Below are 20,336 nucleotides of genomic sequence, written 5' to 3' on the forward strand. Positions count from 1 at the left end.
TTTTGAATAATGTACAGTATCCCAAAAGAGAGATTTTTATAAGTTAACTTCAAGACTCTTTAGATTTAAAGTGAAGCTAAAACTTCAAGTAAGGATATGAGAAAAAGTTTTTTTGGAATATGATTGGTGGAGGTATACAGTTGAAACATTTTTCTCATTAAAATTCTGATGTTTTCAGTGACTGACTCCTTTGCCTATTGGACTTGATGCTTATAAATGAACCTGTAAAGCAAAATGTTCCGTGGACTCAATACAACTGAGTCAATTCAAAATACTTTAGAAACTTTTTACAAACTAAAGGTGTTGCAGCAATTTACAAGTTAGGACATGCCATAACTGGTCCTCTATTTTTCCTTGCAAAAAATCAGAAATGGCTTATTTGCCACTGCATAAATCATTTTATTTTCCCAACAGGCTTTGCCCCTACGAAAGGAGTAAGTTCAACAATCTACCCTCCCCTGCCCAAGTAAAGCTATTGTCCTTCACAACCTCAAACTAATTTCTATGAACTTCCCCATTATACCTCACTCTTGAGGAAGAGGGGGAAGTGTACAATGAGGGAATGGCAAAAAGATCCCCTGCTGCAGTGCTGCTAATCTTCATTCCTGGCTGCACTGTAGAGCACATGAACAAGAAACAGACCTAGTGTCTAACATCACTTTTTTTTTTTTTTTTTTGGGAGGGGGGTTTAAAACCAGTTTTACAATATCCTCCAAATATCAAACGTTGTCTCTTTCCTACCGCCAACCACATTTGCCTGCTTTGACATAGTTGTAACTCTCCTGCTACTTGTCGTAGCCACAGCTACACTCCCCATACCCCTTCCGACTTCAGGCAGGTTTGTGAAAAAAACTTATTTTATGTTTGCACCTTTGGAAAGAGAGAGAGTTCCTTAAAGTGTCCCTGCAGTGACTGTAAACAGATTATGCCCCAAATCTGTGCATCCAATGTGCACTAGCCACCACTCTACCTTGTTCCCAGGAACTGCTAGCAGGGAATTGTGCCAGCACAGTGAAAGCAAAGAATAAGGAGAGATTCCAAGTATAAAGAGGCAGACTCGAACCTGCCCTGCTTCTCACCAACCAGAAGTCCTCCCTGTCCTTGGCCCAAGGGTCTCTTCTTAGTCCCCATGGTGTAGCACATAGTGCATTAGGCAGTGCCCTAAGCATTAGCGAGCGTATTTCTGAGAATAATCTATTGGATTTTCTGACTTTTGTATATATGTTGCATTTTTGTGTTTCTTTACATGAAATGTGTTTGCTGATCTAGGCTTAAGGGTAGTCCACATGAATCAAACCAATTTTTCAGCAATACTGCTTAAGTGGGTAAGAAAGGAGGGAACAGAGTGATTTTATCATCTTTTCCCCATCTCTCTTTCCCCTCATTATACTACACTTATTTCATTTTGAAAGTGATTACTTTGATCTGATCTAGAGCTTCCGTATTTTTAGTTCTTTACACTGCTATAGAATCCCAGCCATTCTTTCCTTTTTCTTTTCCAATTTGCCATAAATGCCCATGTAAAGCTTTCTGCTAAGTAGTGACATTAAATTGCTGACAGACAATATTCAGTGCATATACCATTAAGCAACTTTGTAAGGGAAGATTTGAAGAAAATTAAAAGGTCTAAGGAAAATTTCATAGCCTGCAATTTACTTTCATTATGTACAACTCTATCAAATTGTCAATGTGATATATAATATACAAGGAGCTTTTACCATATCTCAAAATGTCCTAAAGGAATAAGTTGGAAAAGACGCTTACCAACCTATCTTTCAGACTGCTTTAAAATTATTTTTACTCACAGTTGATTACAATAACCTTTTCATAGCTTGACACTGAAGTCTGGTCTCTGATTTTTTCACTGTAGGGTTACTTCCTAGGACTGCTGGCTGTTGAAAGAAGAATTTTTTAAGATAAAAGAATTATAAGTTTTGCAAATAGATGCTGTACATGAGGAAAAGCAGGGCAAATGTGAGTCTACCAAATTCAGGAATAACTATTTTACTCCTTAGGAAACAAGCTATTTCTCATGTAGATCACACATTACAGATGGCTTACTTCCAATCATTCTTCTTCGCATGCTTGCTCATGTCCATTCCACTACAGGTGTGTGCACCTATAGTGGAATGGACATGAGCAACACATCTCGAAGAATAGCAGTTACTGGTAAGTAACCTTGTTTTTTCTATAGTTCAGTGTGTCTAAAAACCCTCTAGTGATTGGGGAAGGTTTTTAGCTGCGGGGAGGTAGGCTGCATCAAAATTAGATTAACCCCTTCATCCTTGCTGCCAAAAACAATATTTAAAGAGAATTTGATCCATGACGTGTCATGTCAAGACAAACAATATAAGGGAAAAATCAAGTCTGTGATTTAAAATGATAGTGTCTCCAGAAAATTAAAAAGTTACTACTACTACTGAAAAAATAAATACATTACGCTTTATATAATACTTGTTTATTCCACCACAAAAACCTACATCCAAGAAAAAGCACATTACTGCAAAAATACTATAAGTCTACAGAATTAAAAAGCAACTGAGATAATTTTTCCCCACCTAATTTGGCATTCACAAAATACTTGAAAAAGCACCAATTCTAGAAATATTGAAGTTTAAAACTTTTTCAGTGAAGGTACACATGTGAAGAAGGATTTAGAATACAAAACTAGGGGAACGGTACACATTCACAATCACTGTACACTATTAACATTTCATGAAGATGCTAACTGCTTGTCATGAAAGTAAAACACAAAAAATTATGAAAATTAATCCATTATTTAGCCAGTACCACTAAGAACATCTTGCTAAAGTGGCAGACTATAAAAGCATTGAGAAAACAAGAACTGATACCACAGCATACCAGGAATTTAGGTAACACTAGGTAACAAAAATTGCAAACTTTTTTTTAAAAAGCATATAGATAGAAGGCTTAGAAATGAACTACAGCACTCCTTTGAATCACTACACATCTTAATTTATTAGTAAAACTTGATAAAATGAATGTGTTTTTACACTGCCCACAAATTCACCTTTATTTACATGGCTAAAAATGTTTTGTCATTTGATTTTTTTTTTTTTTTTTTTTTTTTTTTTAAGATTTGTCAGAATATCTAAGCATTAAAGATAAGTTTCTAATATCTTACTCTTTGTTACTCAAAGAATATACATACATAAAAACTATCTAAAACATAACGGTAAGATCTTTAATAGACAGCAGAGCTATAATTTATGATCAGTTGTCTCAGATGAATGGTGGGCTTATATAGATATATATAATGTTCAGTATATACTTTAACAGCCCATCTACTTCTCTTGTATATGCTTATATAATTTTCTTCAGTATCATTTTAGGCACTGAGTTAGCATTAAGCATATACTTAATTGCTTTGTTGAATCAGCACCTTAGTGGGCTGTAACTCAAAACAATAATGTAACATGCCAGTTTCTCAAAGAAGTAAAAAAAAAAAAATAAATAAATTCTGATTACTCTCCATTTATGGAGCAATCCAAGCATCTATTCTATTTACATTAAGGACACAATCCTCAGCCATGCTGAGTGTAAAGGAGGAAATCTGTCTGCCTCCCCTAGTCCTGTCTGGCCAGGGAGCCAACCTCTCCCTGTACAAGATAAAGCAGCCACTTGGTACATCAGCTAGAACGAGCTCCTACAGACCATTCTGCTAACCAAGGGATGGCAGAGTGTACCACAGTTCAGCCCCACCCCCTCCTCAAACTATAATGCCTCCTCTCTTTCCATCAGCTGCCCTAAAAACTCCCCCTGCAAGAGGCATCAGGAAAGGCTGATATAAAGCCAACTATACCTCTTTTGAGTAGCCAGTCTGGCATACCTTAAACTGGAAGGCACCCAAAATCACTAGTCACTTGAAAATCTTGGCCATCAAAGTTATGAAATAAATTTAAAAACAAACAAACATTCATCATTCACATGTGGGCTCCTCGAACAAAGTATATATTTTTGGCAGTGCCTTTCTGCATTAAAATCCCATGCTGTAATTGCAACCACTTTTTAATATACCTGTAGCAAAGTGTATTCTAAGATGGAACAGCTCCTTCAATATACGTCTACATGGTATCATTTGGACAAAAATCCAATGCAAAGATTCAGACGTATGCGTTTTGGGCCATAACTTTAAAAAATTTGTAATTCAAAAATACAATGGATAGGGCCAAACTTTTTGGATACTACAGTGTACAAACAGATGATAGGGGTACATTTGCAAAAATGGGCCCTGGAAATAAAGGGCCTGACCCAGAAAGATGTCAGTTGAAGTGCAGCTGGGGGGGCGAGGAGCAACATCTTTCAGGATCAGCCCTAGACGTGCAACTCCATTTCTGTCAGTTTCATATGCTAAGCCAAATCACTTGTAAACTGCTCTAAATAGTATGTATACAGTGTATATATATAAAAATGTCTTCTAGGAATGGTCTTACAGAGCTAGGTCCTGACCTCAGAAGTGGCAGATCATTGGTGGGCTTTAGTGGGAGTGAGAGAGGTCAGGAATAAAGGAAAACACTGGGAGATGATGAAGGACTTCAGCCACCAAAATAAGTGCTCCTTCATTTAACCACAATAATGATATTAATATAGCAAACAATTCTAGCAGAGAAGCACAACATCTAGAATATTTAACATGCCATCACTAGGGAAAAGTTTTTAATCAACCAAATTTAATGTTTCCCACAGGGTTCTATCTTTCAACCTATTAAGATAACAATGTGGCAGATACAAATCATGGGAACAAGTACCTGTTCAGACAAAATGATTTCTTGACAAATCATTCAAGTCCACACATCTTACTGCTACAATGTGGGATCAAGGACCCACCCCCCCTCAAAACGTGGGACAGTGCAGAACCCTTACCCTTGAAATGTGACACCACTTACCCTTCTCTTCCCTTCTTCATTTCCAGTATATGTGCTGTTTTCCCTTACCTGGCTCTCTCTGTGTTACTTCCCACTTGTGGCTTCCCTTCTTTTCCTCCCACAGCATCAGAACATTTCATGTTCCTTGTATCTTGTGAATACCACTATTCTTTGCTCCTTCTGTCTACATCCTGTAGGCAGAGTATGAGCCCAAAGGAACACAATGGAGCTGGCGGTGTCAGATCAAAATAATGCAGAAACAGCAGTTTTACACCACAGGACTTAGTGGCACCATGGCAGGATACAGTCAAGAAAAATGGTGTAAAGCAGGTGTTCTTGCAAAATGCTGGTAACTAACCTTCTGTAACTGTTTTTCTTTGAGATGTGTTGCTCATGTCCATTCCATACTAGTTGTGTGTGTGCCCACGTGCATAGCTGTCGAAGACTTTTTTGCCTTCGTGGTATCTGGAGAGCTGGAGTCCTGCATTCATGCCACGGTATATGAGGTGCCGCTGGCCCTACACCCCCTCAGTTCCTTCTTCCGTTGACTCAGACTGCAGAGCCGGGGTCGAGACATGGAAAGGACATGAGCAACAGATCTTGAAGAACAACAGTTACAGAAGGTTAGTAACCGTCTTTTCTTCTTCCAGTGCTTGCTCATGTTGGTTCCATGCTAGGTGACTCACAAGCAGTACCCCTAGAGGTGGGCTCAGAGTTCATGGAAGTGCTGTATGTAATACTGTTCTACCGAAATTGGCATCGTTCTGGGCCTGCGAGGTGATAGCATAGTGGGACGCAAAAGTATGGACTGAAGACCAAGTAGCAGCCCTGCAGATATCTTGGACAGGCACTTGTGCCAGGAAGGCCGCTGAGGAGGCGTGAGCCTGGGCCATGTGGGCTGTTATGATCACTGGTGGAACACCTTTGCTTGTTCATAACAGAACTTAATGCATGCAGTTCTCCACGAGCATAACGTTCCACCACTGCGACAAAAAACTGTCGACCTCCGGAAGGCTTTAGTTCTATTAATGAGAAAGGCCAAAGCCCATCTAACATCTAAAGTATGCAATCTCTGCTCCTCACTGGATCTGTGTGGCTTGAGAAAGAACACCAGTAGAAATATATCTTGGTTATTGTGGAACTGTGATAGCACTTTTGGTAAGAAGGCTGGGTGCCGAAGTTGGACTTTGTCCTTATAAAACACCAGGTATGATGGTTCCAAGATGATGGCTCTGATCTCGGAAACCCTTTGTGCTGAGGTGATCGCCACCAAAAAGGAGACCTTTCACAAGAGTAGCAGTCCCAGGGAGGGGTCGGGTCCCTGACTTGTGGGTACAGCCTCTCCAGGCCCTTTAAGAACCTGACTGTGATGTCATGAGCAAAGACTGACTTATTCTGGATTAGAGGATGGAAGGCCGAGATAGCTGCCAAATCAACTTTCAGCGATGAAAGGCCCTTATGTTTGAGATGTAGTAGATAGTATTGAGGCTTGGTGAGGACCATGGTTCTGGTCCGAGGCCCAATAGGAAAACTTCTTCCACTTGGCTAAGTATGTGGCTCTAGTAGAAGGTTTCTGCTGCCCAAGAGGACCTGCTGAACTTGCACTGAACAGGCCCATTCCTCCACGTTTAGCCATGCAGCAGTCACACCATCAGGTGCAGGGATGCTAGGTCTGGATGCAGTAGATGGCCATGGCCCTGAGACGGAAGGTCAGGCCGACAAGACAGCAGGGTTGCTATTGAGAACTCCAGCAGCATCCCAAACCAGTGCTGCCGAGACCAAGGTGCGGCTATTAGGCGTACATCAGCCTTCCTGCTCATGGGAGCAGGAAGGCATCGGACAGAGAGCCTCTGGTGAGCCCTCGGATGGAACAGAAATGGTGAAATTTCCTGTTCTGTCTGGATGCAAATAGGTCCACTTGGGGAGCCCCCCATCTCTAGAAAATCATGCTGTCCACCTCCCCATGGAGTGACCACTTGTGGCGAGATAAGAAGGACTGGCTGAGGTGGTCTGCCAGTGCATTCTTGGAGCCTGGGAGATGTGCAGCTCTGATGTGGATAACATTCTGAATGCAGAAGTTCCACAAGCGAATGGCCTCCTGACATAGAGGTGACGACTGTACTCCACCCTGCCTGTTTATGTAGAACATAGTGGCAGTATTGTCTGTCAGAATATGAATTATCTTGCCAGCCAGATAGAGGAGGAATGCTTGGACAAGCCAGTCTTACTGCCTTGAGTTCCCTTACATTTATATGAAGGGCACGATCTTTCTGTGTCCAGAGACCCTGAGTACTTAGGTCGTTGAGGTAGGCTTCCCACTCCAGCTCTGAAGCAGCAGAAACCAACGTCACTGAGGGGGGAACCCCTGCAAAGGATACTCCCTGCAATACTAAGCAAGGGTCTGTCCACCATGAGAGGGATGCCAGGACTTTCTGTGGAATTGTGACCACACGATCCAGACTGTGCATGCTGGGCACATAGATCAATGTTAAACACACTTGCATGGGGGGAAGTCGAAGATGAGCATGTTGTACCACGTACGTGCATGTTGCCATGTGACTTAGCAGTCTAAGACATGAGCAAGCGGTTGTGACCAGATCAAAATGCTTGTCTATTATAATGTCCGACATTACTCGAAACTGGGACTCCGGAAGGGTTTAGCCCATGTTGACTTGAGAATCATCCCAATGAACTCTATCCATTGAACAGGAGACAGAGTTGATTTTTGCTCGTTCACAAGCAGGTCCAGGTCTCGACAGGTGGACCTCAATACATTGAGGCTGTGCTGGACCTGGGACCGGGATCTGCCCTTGATGAGCCAGTTGTTGAAGTAAGAAAAATTTGTATCCCTCGACACCTTCAGTATGTGGCCACTACCACCATACGTTTTGCGAAAACTCTTGGGGCGGACAAGAGGCCAAAGAGCAGTGCCCTAAACTGATACTGGCAACTGCCTACCATGAAGCAAAGGAATCTCCTGTGGCCCCAGAAAATTGAGATGTTTAAGTCAAGAGCGGCATACCAGTCCCCTGGATCCAGAGATGGGATGATGGAGAGTAGGGAGATCATGCAAAACTTCACCTTCTCAAGGTATCTGCTGAGGTGACGCAAGTCCAGGATGGATCTGAGGCCTTCCTTGGCCTTTGGTATGAGGAAATAATGGGAGTAGAATCCTTTCCCCCTTATATCTTGAGGAAATTCTTCCACAGCCCCTCCTTGAAGGAGGACTCCTGAATGAGGAGTTTGCTTGTGAAAAAAGTTCTTGAAGAGGGCCGGGTGGGGGGGAGGGTGGGACTGAAGAAAACTGCAGGGTGAAGCCCTCTGTGATGATGTTGAGGACCCATTGGTCCGACGTGATTGTAGGCCCATGGAGAGAGGAAGAGGAATAAACGGTTTAAAAATAAATGGGGGGTGGATCCTGGAGTGTCGTCCTAGAGCGCACCCTCAAAATACCTGCCACAAGCCGCCTTGCTGGTGCGCAAATCCCGATTGGGCGGCCAAAGAGGAGGAGATGGGCCGACAGAGCTTAAACCCTTTTCCTTTTCCCTCCTCCTGTAGGTTACCTGCTGCAGCTGGCCAGAAAATCTAGGAGGCTGTGATGGCCAGAATTGTTTCCTGCATCCCTGTGGTGTGTACAGGCCTTGAGTCCTTTAGGCCATGAAACCTAACATCTGTGAGCGCCGAGGTCCTGTATGGACTGCTGCACTTCCTGCAACAGCCCGGAGGATTGCAGCCACGAACACCAACGCATGGACACTACCGAAGCCATTGATCTAGTCGCAGAATCAGCAACATCTAGCGCCATTTGGAGGAAGACTCTGGCCACTGACTAGCCCACTGACTAGCCCTCCTCCAGGATGATTGTGAACTCCTGCCTAGCATTCTGGGGCAGGGAGTCCTTGAACTTTGGCTATTGAGTTCCAGATGTTGTAGTTAACACTTGCTGGTTGGAAATTCTGATCTGTAGGTTGGCCATGGAATAAACTTTCTTCCCAAACAAATCCTCCTTTTAGGCCTCTCTTTTTGGAAGTCAAGCTCGCCTGCCTTTGCCTGTCCCGCTCATTAGCTGCAGCTACCACCAGAGATCCAGAGAAGGGTGCGAGAACAGGTGCTTGTAGTCCTTGGCCAGAACGTAATACTTTTTCTCAGCTCTTTTGGAAATAGGTGGCAAGGAGGATGGAGTTTGCCAAAGGGTTTTGACCACCTTTAATACCCCTTTGTGGATGGCAGTGCAAATCTGATCGGAGCTGCAGGGGTCAGGATGTCAAAAAGGCCATCTAAGAGTTCTGCAAGGTATGCAGCGTCCAGTCCTAAGTTGGAAGCCACTCTTTTGAGTAGCTCTTGGTGAGCCCTGAAATCATCTGCCAGCACTGGTGGGGCCAGGCCAACCACAGCCTCGTCCAGGGACAAAGAGGATGATGGGAGCTTCAGTGGGAGGAGCGAAGTCTCTCCCTCCTCTAGGGGAGCTATTTCCACCTCGGGGTCCCGCTGCTCAGTGTCAGTGCCAGACCCCAAGTTCAGCTCCTGCACTTGGTTGGTCGGTACCATTGACTGTTTCCCCAACACGGTGACAGGGGATTGGAACAAATAAGGCCCTGGGGCCATTGGATCCCCCACAGATTCCAGTATGGCCACTAGGCTGGCCATTGTCCTTGGGGCCAGGCCATCACAAATGGACCCGCACTGACTGTCGGGGTACTCCTCAACTTATGTCCTTGGGACTGGTGACTGAGATCTCCCTCCGAGTCTCAGGAGAACTGTTCCTCTATTGGAGACCATGGCAGCGCTGACCTTGGTTCCTCCTAGTGGCCGCAGTGTGGTATCAGGGAACTGTGCCGGGGTGATGGTGACCCTCAGTAGGATTCCCCTGAATGGTGCAATGTCATAGGGGAGTGGCACCTAGATGGTGGTGTTCGGCTATGCCAGGGGCTCTGTGGGGACTGGTGCCCGGCACCAAGCCGGTGAATGGTGCTGCAGGGGTGACACTCAGTGCTAAGGGGATGGCGATCAATGATACATCGCCAGTGAGCCTCTTCTCTGTGATGGGGACTGGGACCATGGTGCTGAAAACTGGGGTCGAGACGGCGAAGATCTTTGATGCGGTGCCAGAGACTCTGGTCGTGATGTCATGGACCAGTGCCTCGATGTAGAGTGGCACTGGTTGACTACCCATTGTGGCAGTTCCATGGCTGGTTTGCCCCTACAGACAGATGCCTTCACTGGCTCTGGTGCTGAGGGTAAGGCCAGGGGCATAGGAGGCACTGGTAGGACCATCAAGTCCCTCGCTACCTGAAAGGCCTCCAGGGTTGATGGCACCATTTGGCAAAGGGGCCCCTTATGGCTTTCTCAGGTGACTTCTGGCCCTAGTCGGGGAGGTAAGTTCCCGCTGCTCCGGGGTCAGGGATTGGTCTGACTTAGGTCCTTGACCCTCCACCATGCTTTTTTCATGCAGGAGAGTGGCCCCATTGTTTCCTTTGCTGCTTTTTCAGTGGAATCATAGACGATCATAGAAGATTAGGGTTGGAAGGGATCTCAGGAGGTCATCTAGTCCAACCCCCTGCTGAAAGCAGGGCCAGTGATGGAGAGTAGTGTCACAAGGAGTTTGGTGCCAGTGGGGCACTCCACACCGACACTGAAGTATTTGGTGCCAAGTCTGAGCAGGAGGACTCTGAGGCTGGTCTGAATGCTGCCTCCATTAACAGGACTTTCAGGCGAATATCTCTGTCCTTTTGTGTCCAGGGTCTGAAACCCTTGCAGATCTTGCACCTGTCTCACCCAGACACTTTAAACACTTCTCATGAAGGTCATTGAGTGGAAAAGGCTTATGGCACTCAGAACACGGTTTGAAGCCCGGAGATCAGGGCTTGCCCCGCCACCAGGCAACAGTCCCCAAGGGGACCACTACTTTAAACATACAACTAACTTACAAACCTGAAAAATAACTATTTACAAAAAAATATTTAGGACTAGCAAAAACCACTAGGCACTTGTAGACGCAAGAGAGAAAAGCCGTTCCAACAACCATCATGGGCGGAAAGAAGGAACTAAGGGGGCATAGAACTGGCAGTGCCTTTTATACTGCGGCATGAGCACAGGACTCCAGAGGGAGCCAGAGCCAGCCCTACGGATACCACTAAGTTAAAAAAGTCTCTGACAGCTGTGCACGTGGGTGCACACACACTTAGCATGGAATCGACATGAGCAAGCACTCGAAGAAGAAATATATAGTGCATGTTACTGCAAACAAATCATATTTAAAGCACACACCTGAAATGCTATGAGACAGCCTGCCTCATCTCTCAAATCAAGGAATTATTTTATGCTACAGTTTATAGGAATGTTATCTGATTCTAGGGGCGTACACAAGGAAAGGCACAGTGGACAGATATGTTAATCTTTTACCTCTGCAGACCTGAATTCAATCCAAGATGAACTCACAAGTGGAAGTTAATTTGCTCATATCATTCTAGATCACAAAACCATCACGTAATTCTTTACGAAGAGGCACAGTTGACAGTTTCTGCTTGAAAGGCCCAGGACTGAGCAGCAAGAGATGAAGTAGGAGAGGACTGAGATGCACTGACAGTGCTATGTGGGAAACCGGCAAAGCACCTGCATGCCCTATCGCTTGCTTATTGGTCCTTTGTTTTCGTAAGTGCTAAATTCACTCAAGTTTTAAAAAGAGAGAGTAAGAAAAAAGCAAGATTCTAACTCAAATACATTACAGCAGAGATGACACTGAGTGACATACGGAGACTAGAATCTGTTTATATCATTCTAAAAAAACAAACAAACAAATAAAACAGAGGGATATAGGCCATGATAATTTCAGCTTCTCATTCAGACAGAGAACAATATGCGCTTGTTTATACAGAAAACTTCTTGTCATGCAACTCCCTGTTTGTATAATAGTGACTTTGTTTTTAATGACAGATCCCTTATTTTGTATAGAATTTAACCAAAGAATATAAAATGCATACACCTGTATTAACCCAATGAGACTAGCTGTCAGTTGTTGCACTGAACAGTGCATGCAAGTGGAAAAAAAAGCAAGCCTTAAAAAGAGAAAAATAATTAAATAATAAATGACTTCTCTGTATTGTTTCAGCGAAGATAAGATTGCAGCCTTGTAGTTATCTCCTTAATATGAAATTTGCTCAGAATCAAATAAAAGGAACTTGGAATGGGTATTTTAAAGTAATTTTTAAAACAATTAGCTTTCTTTTGCATGTGTTTGTTCAATGTTGCACATGAATTCAAGACTCCCTCCCTTCCCCTTCCCCACACACAGAGTAAATGATAGTGTAAACATTATTTTTTAATTATAAAGAATTACATAGAGTTTGCAAACAGAAAAAAAGCCCAATGGGAGAAGTAGGCCAAAATGTAACCACATTTTTAAACAAGTTTTAGACCACCACATCTACTGTTCAGCAGTTTCAATCAAAACAGGCACTAGTGAATTCAAAACTGCATCTGTATTTTCTCTTTCCTTTTGTAACAGGAGCTATTACAGTAGTGTAAGAAAATTAAAATACATGGGTATCCTTGGGGTTTTTTAGAGGTAGCTTTTATGAATTAAGACTGTCATCAACATTTGCTATAGTATGAGATCAAAACAAGTCTATAGATCAGAGCCAGATTCATTGAAAACACTTGTGTTTACCCCTCCTATAAAATACAATATCCTGGACTTCAAAATATCGAGATCAAAAGCTTGAGTAATTTTCACAGTATGCCACTGACACCAACCAGTCAATGAACCAACAAAAATTTTCCTTATTAATGGCCTGATCTAAATCCCATAGAAATCACCAGAAAGCCTCCTCATTGACTTAGATGGGCATCAAATTAAGCTCTAATTTAGCTTAGTCATACCTAAAATGCCCACAGTATACAACTAAACACTACCGTAACTAGTCAAGTCCATTAATCTTCAGTGTTATTGTCGAAGGCTAATGTTCCAGCATGAAACAGAATATTACATAAGCAAATGAGAGAAAAAAATATTTATTTTCCAACTCAGACTCTGGGCCATATTATGTCCTCTCAGACTCAATGCACCCTGGACAGCTACAGAAATCAACACCACAGACATTTTACTCACCTACATATTGCCACACATGAAACAGTGCACTCCCAGAGGCATTTTTCCCTCTCATTTAGAGTTCCTTTAGTAGGGTTGAAAAAACATAACTTAGGGTGGCACTTCCCTACCAAAGCAAGTTACCTGTAGCTTCCTCTTGAAAATAAATGAGCAAAACTGAGGCATGAGGCTCAGGCTCATCTCTGCTCATGCTACCACTCCCTACAGTTATGTACACTGCATTACTAGAACCCCAGGAAGCTGCTAATACTACTAGACAATTCTGTACTCAAGAGAGAAGTGAAGGGAAGATTGTGAAGTGAAATTGCCTAGAAAGCCATTTACAAAAAACTAGTTCAGTAAGCTATACCACATTATTTTTACTAGTGCACATTATAAACATTAATTTCTTGATCCTTCATACCTAAACAAAGTTATCACACATTATGCATTATAAATATACAAAACAACAGCACATTAATTTCAGTGACAATAAATTTCAAAGTTTAGTATTAAATGAAAATGACTAAGCAGTCAAGTCAAACTTTAAGCACTTGAATACCATGCACAAAGAAACTGCAAATATTAAGAGTAGGCTCATAAAACAAAGACACTTGTTTTTATGTTTAGGGAGCTAGTCTTTAACATGATCCCAGAAATAGTTCTGAACAGTCTCAAATGAAGCCTGAGGAAGTGTTTCATTGTTCCATCTGCATCCACTGCATATTTATGCAAAATGTAAATGAGCTTATTCTTTGTATGTGTCTTGGGACTTTAACCATATTAACTAAAATGTAGGCATTTCCCTAGTGATCATCATTATCATATACACATAATCAGATCCCTCTCACCTGATGTAACATAGCTGTACACTTCCTATGTTGATGTATTGAAAGAAAACATAGTCCAGTGGTTAATGCAAGAACTGGGTGTCAGGACACTATTCTCAGCTCCGCACTGACTTGCTGTGGGATCTTAAGCCAGTCACTTAGCTTTTCTCTGTCTCAGTTTACCCATCTTTAAAAAGGGGGTAATAATTTCAAATCTCACAGGGGTATTGTGAAGCTTAATGTTCATAAGTCTCAGATAGAAAGCATTATTAAAAGTGCAAAGTATTATGTCAGAAACATGGACAAGGTGTGCTTTGTACAATCCAGGAGATGCTGTACATTTTATGCAAGATAAACGTGTGCAAATCTGAAAGATTAGAACAGGACCCCAAAAAGGTTGTCTAAGATTCATGAGACATATCAGGTTTGCTATAACTCTAAATAATGCTCTTTGCATCACACTTTCCTACAAACATGATCTTCCAGGTAATTATAAAAAGTTACTGTGCTGCCATATTCCGTGTACCATCTCTAGTCTCAGTTTGGTCTGATGGGCCAAATTCAGAACCTGTGACGACAGACTTTCTTTGCCCTCGAAGTGTGTGAGCATTTAGCATCTCCAGCAGCAAGTCATAGACTGGGACCACATTTTTACACTTCATGCTCAGAAGATGCTCCATACCTTTGTTACTGTGAATAAAAAAAAACAATAGGTCAATGCTCTGAAGTGGTTTAAATACATTTAATCAGAGTAAGCTTTAGGGCTAAGAGGCAGTGACAAGCTCACCGCTAAAAAGTCAACAACACCCCTCTTTTTTATTCATAGTTTCAAAATTGCTAAGAATGTAACCATCTTTATCCTCACGATCTCTTAACATAACAGCAAGATTTCACCATTTTAATCCCAGTTAAGGCAGCAGTCTGCTGTGTACTATCTCTTTAAAGGAGAAGCCAACTTAATAAGGTTTTGTGAGGGTTACAGTGAGAGTGGTTGAGCACTGCAGAGGAACGCTTTTGTGGAGAACTAGGGGCTGGAAAAGTTGTGGAAGTCCTCCTGCAAAGAATAGCTGGGTGGTGGAAGCCAGAGTGAAATCTTCATGCTTGTCTGCTGACTGTTGGTGTCAGGGCTATGAGACACAGCCGCACAGCATTTAAAGGTACCCATAGTTGCAAGGCAGGTGTTGACTGAAGCCTTTTCTGGCCTGGATGAACCCCAAAGCATCACAACATGGCAGATGAAGGGCTGAAAATTTTACCTGATTGCTTATGCACCAGTTCCACAGGATCTACTTCTTCCTGGCAGAGAGAAGATCGAGCTCCTGACCTGTTTATGTAAAACATAGCTGTGGTATTTTTTGTCTTTACTTGGATGTTCTTGGCCTGAATGTAAGAAACAAATGTAGCACATGCTATTTGGATCACTCTGACTCAAATATGTTGATGTGCAAATGAGTCTCTTCTTATGACTATGTGCCCTGAGCTCCATGTGTCCAGATGAGCCTTCACATCCCAAAGTGGAAGTGTCCATTACTAGGACTTGGTAGAAATGCAGTGGAGAAAAAGGAACACCCTTGCAGACTTGATCTGGATTCTTCTATCAGGTTAAGGACTATAGGATGTTTTGAGGAATCTGAACCACCACGTCTATATAATGTATATTGTGTGGTAAGTAGACTTCAACCATCCTAATAAACAACAAAAGCAAAGTCTGGCAAATTGAGTTACAAATGTGCACAAAGCCATGTGGCCTAGCAATTGTAGGCGTGTTTTTACTCATGCCCGACGGTCTGTCTGTAGTTTATTTATGAGGAGAAATATATTGTCAAATCTGCTTCAGGGCAGATATGCCCTCACTGTGGTGGAGTCTATGAATGCTGCCATAAATTCCATTTTTTGAGTCAGAGTTAAAGAGGATTTGTCTTTGTTGATATTGAGCCCCAGAACAGAGAACAGTTGTAGAAAGTGATGTATGCTGTTTGTGACTTGCTGAGGAAAACTTCCCTGAATCAGCCAGTTGCCAATGTATGAGTATTCTAAAATGCCCTGCCTTCTTATATGTGCTGTTACTACAGCCAGACATTTTATGAATATTCTTGGAGCTGTTGACAAGCTGGAAGGCAGTAATGTGTACTGGCAGTGTGTCTTCCCACCTATGAACCACAAGTATTTCCTGTGTGCTGGGTGGATGGAAATATGTATCTTCCAGACACAGAACTGCAAACCAGTCTAGAGGATCAAATGTAGGGATTATTGAAGCCAGAGTCACCATTCTCAATGTGAACTGGCAGACAAAGATGTTCAGATCGCTCAAGTCCAAAATGAGATGCCAGTCTTAGGAACTAGAAAACAGCAAGAACATAAACTCCTCCCTTAAACTGAAGAGGAACATTTCAGAGAAATAGAAGAGATACAAGGGATTGCACCTCTTCATGTAATAGTCTCTCTTGGGAGGAGTCTCTGAAAAGGAACAGGGAATGTGATTGTAGGGTAGGAAACAATGGTTACTTACCTAGTAACTGTTCTTCGATATGTGTTGCTCATGCCGTAATCCAGGAGGAAATCTGCTGAGACAACACTGGACGCCCCTTTATCTGATCGGCGATTGCACTGAAGAACTGCATAGAGCAGCAGAAGGGCCTGGTCCTGTCGATGTAAAAGGCCAATGCCCTCCTCACATCAAGAAAGTGAAGATGCCTCTCCTCATTGGATTTGTGGGGCTTCAGAAAGAACACCAGCAGGAATATGTCCTGATTGACATGGAAGTGGGAGATGACTTTTGGAAGAAAGGATGGTTGAGGATGAAGCTGCACCTTGTCCTTAAAGAAAACTGTGTGTGGGGGCTCAGAGGTCAGGGCTTTTAACTCAGAGACCCTCCGTGCCAAGGTGATCGCCACCAGAAATGCCACCTTCCAGGACAGATGCGCAAGGGAGCAAGAGGCCAATGGCTCAAACAGCGGTGCCGTAAGTCGTGAGAGGGCGAGATTCAGATCCCACTGAGTGACCAGGTCTCATATCGGCAGAAAAAGTCTCTCCAGGCCCTTAAGGAAACTGGACGCTAACCCGTGGGAGAAAACCAACGGAAGGGGAAAGGCTGAAATTGCTGCTAGGTGCACCTGGATAGACAAGAAGACTAAGCCCTCCCGCTTCAGATGAAGCAGATAGTCCAGGATAACCTGAATAGGGGATTTTATTGGTGAGACGTTTTCAGCCGTCGCCCAGCAGGTGAAGCACTTCCATTTCGCTAAATAACATGCCCTCATGGACGGCTTCCTGCTCTCCAACAGGATCCTCTGAACTTGGACCGAGCAGTGGCGCTCATCCCTGCTTAACCATGAAGCAGCCACTCCATCAGGCGCAGAGTGGTCAGATCCTGATGCAGCAGCCGACCCTGGTCTTGAGAGAGAAGGTCTGGTCTCAACAGGAGCAACCATGGCCTGGCCATTGAGAGTTCTGACAGCATTCCAAACCAATGATGCCTGGGCCATGCAGGGCTATCAGGATGACCCACGCTCTGTCCCAATTGATCTTCAAGAGGACTCTGTGTATGAGAGGTATTGGGGGGAAAAGCGTACAATAGATCCCTCATCCAGGACAGGAGAAAAGCGTCCGACAGGGAGGCATCTTCTGATCCCTGGAGGGAGCAGTATCGGGTGCACTTCGTGTTCTCCCTGGTCACAAATAGGTCTATTTGGGAGTTCCCCACCTCTGGAAAATGCTGTCGGCTACCTACTGGTGGAGGGACCAATCATGGTGAGAGCAAAAGATCCTGCTCAGACGATCTACCAGAGTATTTTTCAGACCAGGTAGGTACATCGCTTCCAGGAGGATGTTGTGGCTCACACAAACTCCCAGAGACGCAGGGCCTCGCAACACAGCACTGAAGATCTGGCCCTCCCTTGCCTGTTGATATGGTATATGGTAGCTGTTTTGTCCATCTCACCACTTTGTTGGAGAGGTGAGGTAGGAATACCTTGCAGGCCAGACGAGTCTCTCTAAGCTCCCTGACGTTGATGTGGAGAGATGACTCTTCCCTGGACTAGAGACCTTGTATCCATTTAGTATCCGAAATGTCTGATACTAACGACAGGGTTGATCTGGGGGCCACAAAAGGCACCCCTGCCATTACATGCCGAGGTTCCAGCCACCATGACAGGGAAGTAAGGACATGGGGAGGGATCGTAAGTACTCTGTCCAAGATATGTCTGACCAGGGAGTAAACTGTGGCAAGCCACAACTGGAGTGGCTGAAATCGCATCCTGGCATTCCAGACCACGTACGTACATGCCACCATGTGCCCCAGAAGACTGAGGAATACTTTTGCCATGGAGAGGGGGTAGGCCGTTAGTCGGGCTATGAGCCCTAACATTGTCAAGAATCGGTCCTTGGGCAAGGGTGCCCTGGCTTGCGTAGAGTCCAGAACTGCCCCTATGAACTCGAACCCTTTAACCGGTGTAAATATCGATTTCTGCTCATTTATTAGCAGGCCCAGTGATCAGCAGGAAGTCTTCACAATTTCGATGCTGTGTTGGACCTGTCCCCGTGACCCACCTTGGATCAGCCAGTCATCCAGGTAAGGAAAAACCTTCATTCCCCTGTGTTTGAGATGCCTACCACCACATCTACCACATGGCTGCATGCCTACCACATGGTTACCACCACCATGGGGACAGCAAACTAGTAGTGCTGGGTGTCCACAGTAAATAGCAGGAATCTCCTGTGGTTGGGGAAGATTGCAATATGGAAATAGGTGTCCTTTAAATCAAGAGTGGCATACCAGTCTCCTGGATCTAGCGAGGGAATGATAGCTGCCAGAGTGACCATACGGAATTTTAGTTTTTTGAGGAATTTGTTCAAAGCATGCAGGTCTAGGATGGGCCTCAGTCCCCCTTTGGGATCAGACAGTAATGGGAGTAAAAGCCCTCTCCTTTCAATTCTTGAGGGACCTCTTCCACCACTCCCATACACAACAAGGCCTGTACCTCCTGAATGAGGAGTTGCTCGTGAGAGGGGGTCCCTGAAGAGTTGTCAGTGGTACTGGAGCCGTGCTCGACACGCCCTTGTGGGTGGAGGTGTTCTTGGGGCCGAATCAACTTTCCCCGCAGTGCCTGAGTTCTTCTTAGCTGACTTCGGCTCCTTCTCGGCATGCGCCTTCCTCTTTTTCTGTGCCAGAGATGTTGAATGGTGCCGTGCAGGCCTCGACACCAGGGGAGTACTCCCAGTCAATGCTGTTGTATTGGGAGCCAAGTCCGAGTGTGTCTCCAACACCGGTCTAAGTGTCGACTCCATGAGAAGGGTCTTGAGCCTAATGTCCCGGTCCTTCTTGGTTCAAAGGTGAAACCCTTTACAGATCTTACACTTCTCGTGAAGGTGGGTTTCTCCCAAGCACTTCAAACAGCTCTAGTGTGAGTCGCTCAATGGCATAAGTTTCTTGCACGACGCGCAGGATTTAAACCCCAGGAACTGGAGCATACCCCGACCCTGGGTAAACGAACTAATCAACAACTAAGTAATAAACACTCAAACAACAACTATGTACACTATATAAAACAAAGAACCACTAGGAATACTGAAGCTTGCAGGAGCAAGAGAATGTTCCAGCATCATCACGGGCGGTAAGAAGGAACTGAGAGGGAGGAGAGCCGGCAGTGCCGTATATATGAGCGCATACGCACACCACTGCAGAGGGTGCTAGAGCCGGCCCTATAGATACCACTAAGGGAAAAATTTCCAGCATGCACACCTAATTCTAATGGACATGAGCAAGCACTCGAAGATGAAGCTCCAGGAATTGGATGAAGTAAGCTTTTTATACCATACCATCCATTGGTTTGTGGTAATCTTGTTTTGTTTATTTTCAAGAAGCCTGCAACAATTCGCAAATGGGGTAGGGAAAAAATGGTTACTAACCTTCCGTAACTACTGTTCTTCAAGATGTGTTGCTCATGTCCATTCCATTCCAGGTGTGTGCACGCCCACATGCATGACTACCAGAATTTTTCCCTTAGCAGTATCCGTAAGGCCAGCAGCCCCTAAAGCCCCGCGCTCATGCGCTGGTATATGAGTGCCGCTGGTCCTGCGCCCCCCCTTAGTTCCTTCTTACCATGGACTCTGATGGCAGGGACAGGGGTGGATCATGGAATGGACATGAGCAACACATCTCAAAGAACAACAGTTATGGAAGGTTAGTAACCGTTTTTTCTTCTTAGAGTGCTTGCTCATGTCGATTCCATTCTAGGTGACTGACAAGCAGGATCAGTGGAGATGGGCTTGGAGTTCAAAGATGTGCTATCCATAGCATTGCTCTGCCGAAACTGGCATCATCTTGGGCTTGCTGGACGATAGCATAATGGGTCACGAAAGTGTGAACGGATGACCAGGTAGCAGTCCTGCAGATGTCCTGGATTAATACCTGGACCCAAAAGGCTGCTGATGTAGCTTGAGCTCTGGTTGAATATACTCTGACAATCGCTGGTAGAAGAACATCTGCCTGTTCATAACAGAACTTGATGCAGGAGATAATCTAAGAGGAAATCC

General features: G+C 44.1%; 1 protein-coding gene across 1 annotated transcript in view; it reads right to left on the bottom strand.

The window, feature by feature from the left end:
• Positions 1–14,302: 14,302 nt before the first annotated feature.
• The window catches only part of ESR2 (estrogen receptor 2), an 86,006-nt gene continuing 79,972 nt past the window's right edge, over positions 14,303–20,336 (bottom strand). Inside the window, exon 9 of the mRNA XM_067554924.1 lies at positions 14,303–14,492. Coding sequence (XP_067411025.1) covers positions 14,303–14,492 — 190 coding nt within the window. The remainder of the gene's footprint in view (positions 14,493–20,336) is intronic.

Source organism: Emydura macquarii, unplaced genomic scaffold (assembly GCF_026122565.2).
Source record: "Emydura macquarii macquarii isolate MOO-44397 ecotype Brisbane River unplaced genomic scaffold, CSIRO-AGI_Emac_v2 contig_1551, whole genome shotgun sequence".
Classification (NCBI taxonomy): domain Eukaryota; kingdom Metazoa; phylum Chordata; order Testudines; family Chelidae; genus Emydura; species Emydura macquarii.